We start from the raw sequence: 11,598 nt of genomic DNA, 5'->3' as shown, positions 1-11,598 counted from the left end.
AGAACTTTACTTGCACGCAAGAATTGGGTCGATAGTGCTTCATTCCGTGCTTTCCTGCCAAGAAATTCATCTTCAATTGCCGATTATGCATCATACATTTTATGTTGAACGTTTTTCTAAGTTCTGCTTTATCTGGTAACTTCTGTTACCACCAGACATGGCAATAACTGATCGAATCCTGAGTCAAATAAACTCATTTTTGAAAGCGAATATTGCAGTCAATTATGGGGTTAATTACATCCATTTTGAAATCACTGGTGATCCTTGGAATCTGATTGGTCCAAAATGGTGCAATTTATTCCCAAATTGCACCATTTTTTGCTCTAAATTGCATCCTTTCTTTAGCCCATCAAAATGGAAATGAAGTAACACAAATAGAATATTAATATTGACAGTGATACTCTGTGATTTCAAAATGGATGTAATTAAGTGGTAATTGAACTTCGTGTCGTGCAATTTTGGTCTGAAATCATACTTGTGATTTCAAATCAAACTCGCGCTGCGCGCTCGTTTGATTTTGAAATCACGCGTATGATTTCAGACCAAATTGCACTCCACTCAGTTCAATTACCAATATAAATTGAGTGGATCATAGCTCGTTAGCGCACATGGTGACCTTTTTTTTAATTATTTTTCTCGCAATAATACATAATAGTGAACAATCACAGAAGTTTGAGAACATTTTCACGACAACTTTTATTTCGCGGGAGATTTTCGCACGGAACGCACATTAATGTACGATAACAGTTTCTGCATATGCCTGCGCATGCGGGAATCCATCATCGGGTTTCACGTATGTCAGGGTATATCTGGCGATAAGTTGTTGCAAATTTACTGCTTTTCTGACTTTAAAAACAATTGAGTTTTTGCACAGGTTGTTTTGCACAGAGTCTACAAAGGCAGGGGCGTAGCAAGCCTACAGGCCCGTGGGCCCGGGCTTACAATTTTTTCTGCCCACTTGTCTTTCACAATATGACTCTTATAAATGTTGAAAATAAAAACTATTTCATAACAAACTTTCAAACTCGTTAATAAAAAAGGAAGAGCAGAAAAGCGGTTACCATGTACAAAACAGCGACCAATCACAGGTTGAATAAAAAAAAAAAATAAATAATAATAATAATAATAATAATAACAATAATAATAATAATAATAATAATAATAATAATAATAATAATAATAATAATAAAAGAAATTAATTTCTATTGCGCAATTATCAATGGAAAATTTTTAATTGCGCATAACAATGATAAAAAGCTAAGACTAAAGATTAAAATTGACTAGCTATAGAAAAATGTAGACATAAAATGCGCATATGAAAATAAAACGTAGATTCAAAAGCTTTTGCAAATAAAAAGGTCTTGATCGCTTTCTTAAAGTTTTGCACAGATGTAATGTTCCTTAATGTACATGGAAGATCGTTCCATAATTTAGGGGCAGCCACCTGAAAAAAACAATCCCTTAGCGTAGCGAGCGATTTACATGAGCTATACTGATTAAGGCGTAAACCATTGTAGGAACGTTGGTTATGTCTTCCAGTAGTGTCTCTAACAGAAATAAGTTCACTTATGTAGGATGGAGCAAGACCATGTATGACTTTAAAAGAAGTAAATAAATATTTTAAAAACTGACTTTACGGTATTTTACAGCCAGCCAGTGCAGTGACTTGAGCAGAGATGTGATGTGTCAAAATCTGCTCTCCTGGACTACCAGTCGCGCAGCTGCATTTTGGACTCTGTAATTTATGAAGATGGCATTCGGGAACTCTAAATAAAAGACTGTTACAATAGTCTAGGCGGCTTGATATAAAGGCATGCAACGATGTTTCTGTGCATTCTTTAGTCAAACACCTTCGGATTCTTCTGAAGTTGTAGAGATGATAGAACGCTGCAGAACTAGTCTTTGATATGGTCCACCATAGATAACTTTCAGTCATGCGGAGCTATCATAGTTACATTACCAACTTTAACGTGCGGAATATTTACTTTGGCGAGCTGCTGTTTCGTGCCAATCAAAAGAAACTCAGTCTTAGCCTCGTTCAATAATAGTTTGTTATCATGCATGATCATGCATCCAGTTCCTGATAACCTGAATACAACGCTTGATGGTGGCAATAGCAGCTGAATGACCTGTCTCATCTGCGCGGCTAAAGGAGACGTAGTCTCCTTGTTAGGTTATTTAGAAAGATGAATGAGAGCTGTAACTGAGTGCTCGAACTAAGTTCGTGATATTGAAGAACTGCAGAACCTTTGAGAGTTTTTTTTATGTCAAATATAATGTTAGACAATTTGGATTACCAGGCTTTCAACATTTTAGATTTGCAATCGTTGCCTGTCTGAGAGGTGATCGCCTTTTGGTAGTGACATCAGAGCATGAGAATGTTATAATTTATGCTTCATTCTTCTTTTCTATTATAAAGCTTTGTTAAAGTACTTTTATTTATATGTTTACACTCAGTTATCGATTCGTTTCTAATCCACTGTTTATTCTGGTTAAGTTGGCTGAACAGGCACAGTTTACGGGCGCTCTGTAGCTGTGGATTTTATCACTGACTGACGAAAGTAGCGCACGCAGCGGAATGGTTGAGGAAAAAAAAAACCGTGGAGAGCCGAAACAGCAATCACTCTATTTTTTCCTTGTTAAGGTTCCAGATGGATTGAAGGGCGCGTAAAATGACACAGTATGCTACGTGTTAAGGAAGAATTTCTAGGATTCAAAGAGGGTAGGCACTGGTCTGCAAAGTCGACTACTTTGACAAAATAGAATTCTGTATCAGTTACAGGTCTGATGCGAATCGAAGCGCCGCCAATGCACGACCAGAAAACTTCGAAAGCCAGATGTTCTCATGCGACGGGAATCCAGCGAAATGCAATGGTTCGCTAAATTCGTCGAATCTGAAGCAGGATTTATCGGTGTGGTCTCTACAAGCTATTAATACACATGATAGAAACTCATGATCAATCTGGTTTCCGCTCTCTGCACTCCACGGTTACGGCACTACTTGAGGCTACTGAGACCAACTGATAGCTGGCTTTGAATATTGATCGTGGTTTTGTCAACGCTGTTGTTGTTTTCAGACCTTAAAAAGGCCTTTGATACAGTTAATTTACAAAGAGCACAACATATCAAGAGAAAATGCCTGAAAATGCAAATTATTTAAGGTTATTTAAAAGTTTTGTCAGGGGCACCCAATGGGCGTTTTCTCTCAGATCCTTTGAAACGCTATTTTAGGCTATCTGGAGTGCCTTTAAAGCTCTGTAGATTCATTTAAAGCTGCGCTATAATATTTTTATCTGTTCGGTTATTCTAGGGGAACTTGAGTCTTTTCGAAATGACTAGGGGCAGTTTTTGTCCATTTCCCAAAAAACTTAGGTGTTATTTCCTTTCCGAAAATCTTAGCTGACCTTTTTTCGGTACCCGAAATGACATTTTTATCAATCCGAAAACACCAGGCCTTAAATTTTCCATACCAGGAAAGTTCGAGGCGAAAATTATTTTTAGAAAATCGGTAGGGGATTAAGGGCCTTCCGAACAGATAATTTACCGAAACGATCCGTTGGGTGCCCCTGTTTTGTTCTCTAGAGCGAGATTTAAATACTCATGCGGCAAGTGCATGCCATCGTCTTTTCGAAAGAAAATTGTTCATTATTTTTCAAGGAAACTACCGAATACCTTGAACTTAACGCATATACACACTGGAAGAATACAATGTATGCAACCTACTTTAATGGCCTTAGCTCCCACAAGTCTCCTGTAGCTCAGTGGTAGAGCATTCGAACTAGCAATCGGAAGGTCTAAGGTTCGACTCCTGTTAGGAGCACTCGGATTTTTTTTCCGAGTATGCCTGTGTCAGTTACTGGATAATAAATCATTCTCAGTGTATTTCCCAGTTTGGAATGCTTTGTCTCCCACTTCCGTTCATGCTGACTCTGTTACCGTGTTTCATTCAAGTATTTGTAATACAGTAAACAACCACATTTAAGGACGGTGCCTACTAATACCGAAGTATTTTTGTGCGGTTTATGACTATGCGGGAAAAACAGATCTTAACAAGGCCTATTGGAATCCAAAAAGAAAATTGGGGGTAACCATGCATTTTCCAGAGATAATTAAGCAATAATATCTCTAAAAAGCGCCAAAATTTAAAGCAATGTATGGGAATTTTTCCTAAATTGAAGCTTAATTATCTCTGAAAAATGCATGGTTACCCCCAATTTTCTTTTGAGATACCAAAAGCATTTGCTAAGTTCTGATTTCTCCGTATAGCTTTAAACCGCGCAAACATTTCCCTGTATTAGTAGGCACCATCCCTAGGAAACCCGAGTATCTCGAGATGCGCAGAACGTATGCGCAGTAACAATAGTAGGACCCGTCCTTAAGAACCTACTTTTTTCAACGTCAGCTTGAATAAGTCTTCGTATCTTTCATTGTAAGGTTCTAATTTAACAGGTGTCTAAAATGACGAATTTCAGCCTGAAGGTTCTTAATCCATTTGTTCTTTTATGCGGGTGTTTACTGTATTTTACGTTATTGATGATTTGTTCATTATTAGTTGAACGCATGCATTAGTAGTTCGTTCGTTAACAAGTTAATTAACTCGCTATCCTTGTTATGTGTTAAATTTTGTGAGCGCGAGTTTTAAATTTTTGTCTGCGCGCGTGGGTAGTTTGTTCGTTATGAAGTTAATTTCGTTTTCTTTGTACTTTATTTTCACCTTCGCTGTCAATGTGATGAGCGTCCGTGTTCTGACCGCCCATAGCCGGATTAGCTTGCTATAGACAATTGTGTTATTAAAGATTAAAGTTCAGCTTGGCCAAAGAAAACTCGAAGTTACTTTTGACGGCCTTAAGCGCGGGAAAACGCGTGTAAGGAGGTCGACACCACTGGCTTTGGCGCGAGTTTTCTAAACCAATGACAGTGGGAAGTGAAGCCAACCAATGCAAACGCAACAATTCTTTCGACACTCCATTAGATGTATTTACGCTTGACGTTGTATTTTGAATAATTCACAAGCACTGAACGATTTTCTACACAGGTAGTAATCCTGTTTTATATTTTATTTTGAATTCTTTGATGAACAATACAGAAATTGAAGTCCACATTTGGTAAAAATTAACTTAAACTTAATTCCATGTGAGTAGTCCACATTACTTTGCTTGTGATTTTTGTAGGCTGGCTATCTCAGCGGCCCGTTTTGTTGATGTGTCCACGGCATCAATCAGAGCACTCCGCAATCCTGACCGCTCAAGGGTTTGGATTCCTGCGATTGTTGTTCCTCCCGGAGAACAGACCTCGTCCTTTAACTGTAATAAATCAGACAACATCATGTAACCATATAGATCCCCTGTAATGTAATGTCAAGTTCCTAACACATGAGACCCATTTTCAATTGAGAGACCGCCAAACAGAACCAAAGTTATTACTCTGACTAACCAGAACAGACGCAAACAGCGCAACGAACCAATCAGAACCCGAAGCAAATTCGTGTAACCGGTGCCAAGCGCGGGAAAATGCGTATATTTAAGTCATGAATACTCGTGCTTGCTTTTAGTTTTGCATCTTATTGGTTGAAAAAGTGACGCGAGTTTTGCAAACCAATCAGAGCGCGAATTAAAGAAAAACCCAAGCAACGATGTTAACTTTCGGCACTCATTCCATTTGATTGAAAACCGCTATGATAGTGAGTGCTTTGCATTGGACCAGTTTCCAATCAGTGTCGTAAAACCAGTAGTGAAACAATAACTATGACCAATCATAACAGGCGCAAAGAGCACAACGAACCTAACAGAATTCGAAGCAATCACATGTAACCCACCGGTGCCAAGCGCGGGAAACGCGAGCGAACAAGTCATAATCGGTTTTGATATAGTTTCTCATTGGTTGAGAAAGTGGCGCGCGTTTTATCAACCAATCACAGAGCGCACTAGAGCAAATTCAAAGCAAACGCGAATTTCTTTCGACACAATTGAAAACCTCAGGTGATGGAAGATCCATCAAAACATGTCTTCAAAATTTTAGAGAGAAGTCTTGCTTACAGTGCAGTTAAATGCAAGCCTCAAGGTATCCACTTTTTACAAGTATAAGAAGAATTCAACCCCGCGCTACTCGCGAGGAGCCCTGAATTTTTTTCATGCTTTCTTTTTTCATCTACTAAAGTTGCATACATAACTGCAATGGTCATTCACTTATTCATTCTTTCATTCATGGTTCAAATATCTGTATTTCACATATTCCACATCCATCACTTCACCTCGACAGGTATATTACGAATTCACAATATGACCAGCTCCCACTTGGCTTGAAACCTTAATTGGTAGAGCACTGCACCGGTACCGCAGAGGTTAAGGGCTTGAATCCCGTTTAAGCCCGAATGTTTTTCAGGCTTTCTTTTCACATCTAGTAAAGTTGTGCACATACCGTATTTTGTCGATTAAACGCCGGACCCCAATTAAACGCCGGCTTCGTATAAACGCCGGGTCAAAACTGCCGATTTTTAAATAAACGCCGGGTGCGTTTAATCGGGGCCCCGGCGTTTGTTCGGGGTCCCGGCGTGTATTAGCATGTAATTAAATCTTGAATAATCAGTTTGCACACATTGGCTGACACAAACGAGGAGGACGTTGGCGACATTACCGTTTATAAACTTAAAACTTTGTATTCATATCATTTACTTGCTCCCACATCATTCATATATTGTTTATGTGCTGTTTGTTAGTGATACAAGTCTTGATTGCAACATGGTACACGTGCCGTATGTACGGTACCATAATACTGTAACTTCGGGTAATCCAGGGGAAAATTGTCCAGCACTGACAAACAGCACCTAGGTTTCCGAGGATCGGTAATAATAAATCAACGTGGAAAAATGGCTGAAAATCGCATTTCATTAATAAACGCCGGACCTTGATTAAACGCCGGCCTCGAAAAAAACGCCGGGTCAAAACTGCCGAGTTTTAAATAAACGCCGGGGGCGTTTAATCGAGAAAATACGGTAATTGCGATGGCATTTACTTGTTCCAGAATTCAACAATATTTAATCTGGTACCTGTGCAGGATGCTTTCCTGTTTCTTGCACCAGCTGACCAGCTCCTATAAGGGCCTGGGCAACCATTTTCAATGATAAATCTCTTGGCAGCCCACATCTGACACCACCATCACTCATTGCTTCTATGGCAAGAAACAAAAATCCAAGGCCACACCCACTGATAGAGGACACAACGTTTATTAAAGACTCTTTGACCTCCACACAGAGACCTATTTCAATAATGGTAAAGAAAATAGTATCAATAGTGTTACAAAACTGGTAGCAAAGCTGATGTAGTTAAGTCAGAAAAAAACCCTCTGGGCAAGGATGGGATTAACAATTTTGGAACTGAAAAAATTAACAGCATTGACGACTGATTTTTACAGACTCAAAGTGCAAAAACAGCATTGGAAAAATATCATTTTATGATTTATTTCAACCATCACATTTTAGGATTTAATCTATACAGACTCAAAGTTGGACTCGTCTTTGACAGCACGCTAAACAGTGCCGCTGAAAAGCAATACTTGTATCTGACTGATCACATATATTTGGAATGTGTGTCAATTAAGGCTGTGAATATCTCATATTCCTCCAGAGGTGATAAATTGGTCCGAGAGTGTGGGATCAAAATTTTCAACCCACAGGCATAAGACTCACTACTAAGGCGTGAGAGTTGGCAGGTATAAGATTGATTCCATACTGGCAAAGGTTCTTTACTATCAAATTATGCAAGAGCAGACCCAAACTCATTCAGCACCATAGGAAAGAAGATTGAAGAATGTGTTTGATGTTGTTTTTCTCTTGAGCAGGCCCCGGTTGTTCAGACAGCAGATAACTTTATCGAGCAGATAAAATGTATTAGTTGGAGTACATGTACATCTTATCCACTGGATAACAATTTATCCACTGAATAAAGTTCTCCTAAACAACAGGGTCTAGGGTTTCAGTAAGCTTGCTATCCAGCAGATAAAATGTATTAGCTGGACCTCATCTTATCCACTGGATAGAGATTTATCCAATGAATGACATGTTTTTTGGTCTTTGAAAAATATGGCTTGGGCTTAAGTCTAACAAGTTGTCCAGCTTTTGATTTCTGGTTCCAGTATGTAATTGTGGTAGGATATTACTTACCACTTGTACTGAGAAGTTTATCAACCAGCTGGACATCTTTTTCCAGGGCACATTTTCCTTTACAGAAAGCAGACACACCACTCTGCACTGCACAAGCCAGATTTGGTTGTACTCGTATTACACGAGTGTTGGATGGTAAATTCTAAAAACGAAAAGAAGGAAACAAAAAAGTGTTTTTCAATTGAGTACAAATCTCATTGAAAATTCACCTAGCCACTTGAGTGCTCATAGCCATTATTGTCAATGCTAGAACTTTATATTTTTTACACCTTGTTGTACAGTCAACTTTCTGTAAGGTGGACATTCTTCAGCTCTGCTCTGATCTACAGTGTATCTGTCACCCTTTAATATAAACAGAGGTTTTTCATCTTAAAGCTTGTCATCCATAGGATAGATTAGGTGGTTTATTCCAAGGAATCTCGTATTGTATTGGATTGCCATTGGATTGTCATGTGTAATGTAATGTAATTTGGAATTTGATTAATTAAATAAAATAACTAAATTAATTAATTGTAACACAGATTCATGCTTCTATTTTGATAAGTTTAATTTCCACTGCTCCCTCAGATTTGGGGAAGAAGCATGGGCAGTTGGCTGAACAGCAAGCTAGTACTACATGTACTTTGACCAAACGTTCAGGGTGGAGAAGAACTTTTCATTTTGTTCTTTCTTGACTTAATGTCTCAATTACCTTGTCTAAATTTCTGCCAAGCAGTTACCAGCAGGTTACAAACATATACTGTACGTAACTTACCGATTCTATCATGTCTGTGCAAATAGCAGCAGCTACAGAAACAACAAGGTGTTTGGAGGAGTAAACAGATGGTGCAATCTCTTTGGCAACTGAAACTATTTGGTGTGGTTTTACAGCTAAGAAAATGACATCTGATTTTTCAACAACTTCTTTGTTGACCAATGTAGTTTGACAATCCATTTCCTATAATACAAAATGAAATAAAGACAAGAAATTCATCATCATCAAATATGACCTTACATCCATCCAACCATGCATGCAATAAGCAATAACTAATCTTGTTCTTCAAGATGTTCACCAAAACCACAATCCTGGACAGATTAGTCTTCAAGCATGTTGATGCCCTCTCTTCCATTTCAAAGATGATTAGAATAGATGTGTCCTTATGCAGAGCTCGGTGCCAGCATAAAATGATTTGCTGCCTTAAAACAATATCATTTGGAGTTTATCATTGCAGGGCTTCAGATAAAGTGTTAAAAAGTTTTCAGTTGTTAATAAAACTCTTTCAGTGCAGATCATACACTCACTTCAGTCCTTCAATGAATTTGCACTTGTGTTTTCTTTTCCAGGCTCCAACTTATGGTAACAAAATTGTTTTAATATAGGTAACCATGGTATCAATGTGATGACAGACATCCCAATGTTTGCCACACATGTATATTAGTCAGTTTCTTTGGCCCACCAGTTGAATGGGCTTATTTACCAGGATGCTAAAGGTTTTACATGTAAATGCAGCATAAGAAATGCATGGAGACAAAAACCACTGTCAGATTCCTTACTATTAAACCATGTCGGGAAAGGAATAATCTTATCCTGTTTTCTAATCCTTATGGTTGGTTGATATTGAGCTTCTCAGCTTGAGTGTACTTTTAAAGGCACTTTTTGACAGCTTTATTCCTGTAACCAGGGGTTTTTTCTAGGGTATTAGTTTCAGCTTAGGGGGTTCAACCGAACCCCACCCCCCCCCCCCCCCTTGAGATCCACCCCAGGTGACAATTCAAAGTGGGAGTCATAAGCTCAAACCCACCCACCTTATTTGGTTCGGTTGTGTCCAGAATTTCACCAAATTGGGTTAAAGGCAGGGTGATGCTTAGATTTGCCACGATAGTACATACAGGATACAAACATAAAAATATACTTTTATTTGAAGAATAGGTTTAAGATAGTGGGATAAGCCAAAGGCCTAATGCGGAGCTATCATCATTTAAAACTGATTTTTAAAAAAAAATGACTAAATGCAAAACAATTAAATTTTTAATTTGTCAATGACAATCCTACCGTTAATTTTTTTGTAATATTGTGATCCTATTGTCAATTTTTAGTGGCTATTTCTGCATATATTGGCGTTCCTTTTTATTGTTTAGCTATTACTCTCGGTCTTCTGGCTGTTCAATAAACATTTGAGCCCAAACTGTCGCAGTCTCTATTACCTGTTTGCCATATCCCTTACCCACGTGCTCTAATGAAAGCATAAATTTACATTACCTTCCAAACCGCTAGAGTCTTTTCCGTGATAGCACTGGCAGTAATATTCCCTGGTTTCACAGTTTTTGATGTTATAAATCCGTTGGCTATCGCTTTTGCCATGTTGCCTCCGCCGATGAAACCAACCTTTAATTCGTCCGCCATTTTGAAAATAAATAGCTCAAGTGCAATGTACTTCGCCCCCAGGCCCTCCTGAGGACTAAGGGATAAGCAGTGGACTGTGGACTTCATTTACGTGGACAACGGAAGAAAGATGAGATAAAGTTTGGTTTGGGCGATGAAAACTCGTGTGCAAATTTAATATAAAGACGAGTGTTTTTTTGAAAACAATATATTGCAGTCAGAAGTACTGAATTATATAATTACAGATGCGGTTATCTGCAGGAACGGACAATTGGGGAACGGGGAATCTTTAAAAGTGGAAATTGTTAAAATGGGGAATGTTTAAACGCGGGAATTTTAAAAGAGGGAATCTCAAATTAAAATAGAAAATCTTTAAAAGCGGAAATCTTTAATAAAACGGGGAATCTTTAAGAGCGGGTTATTGGTCTACCTCTTTTCGTTGATGTATTTGTCGCCCCAGGGAGAATCTGCACTGACTGGAAATCAGTCATTCCACGGGGGTTTCCCCAGTGGTGAACACGACAGACAACCGTTGAGACAAACAGACCCCAAGCTCACAAATAGATCAAATAACGCATAAAGGTCAGAGTACATTGCATTATTCGCTCCCTGTACAGTTCACAAAACAAATATAACTGGGCCTAAATTGAGATGATGAGAAACTCTACCACTATCACGGACATAATAATAATAATAATAATAATAATAATAATAATAATAATAATAATAATAATAATAATAATAATAATAATAATAATAATAATAACCTTTATTTACCCTTGGCAGTGTTTATAGCACAAGCTGCTAGTGGGGCCGAGCATTAAACCCCGTAAAGAAATAATACAAATTGAAAATAACATGGTTAAAAATCCCAACTGGCAGGAGGCAGACCAGCTGGCTATTTACAAGCGCGTCCGAGGAGTTGAACTCGGGGCTACCTAGAAACAACTCCAGCTAGTGGTCAGAGCGGGACTTGAACCCAGGACCACCGGATTTCAAGTCCGGCGCTCTAACCACTCGACCACGCTGTCTCCTAAACGACACGTCTCGTAAGCGAACTTTTGGTCATGTTCACAGC

The 11,598-nt window shown here is 38.5% G+C and overlaps 1 protein-coding gene across 1 annotated transcript; it reads right to left on the bottom strand.

The window, feature by feature from the left end:
• Window positions 1-5,033: 5,033 nt before the first annotated feature.
• On the bottom strand, window positions 5,034-10,618 carry LOC146466513 (pyrroline-5-carboxylate reductase 3-like). The gene is made up of 5 exons (XM_085127313.1): window positions 10,398-10,618; window positions 8,913-9,095; window positions 8,159-8,300; window positions 7,046-7,254; window positions 5,034-5,303 (listed from the first exon to the last, which is right to left on the bottom strand). The coding sequence occupies exons 1-5, from the start codon at window positions 10,539-10,541 to the stop codon at window positions 5,148-5,150; spliced, it is 834 nt and encodes a 277-aa protein (XP_084983439.1). The 5' UTR covers window positions 10,542-10,618; the 3' UTR covers window positions 5,034-5,147.
• Between the last annotated feature and the right edge of the window lie 980 nt (window positions 10,619-11,598).

The sequence above is a fragment of the Pavona decussata genome, unplaced genomic scaffold, assembly GCF_977016875.1.
Source record: "Pavona decussata unplaced genomic scaffold, jaPavDecu1.1 SCAFFOLD_143, whole genome shotgun sequence".
Taxonomy (NCBI): Eukaryota; Metazoa; Cnidaria; class Anthozoa; order Scleractinia; family Agariciidae; genus Pavona; species Pavona decussata.
This window is presented reverse-complemented; position numbering and strand designations above follow the sequence as displayed.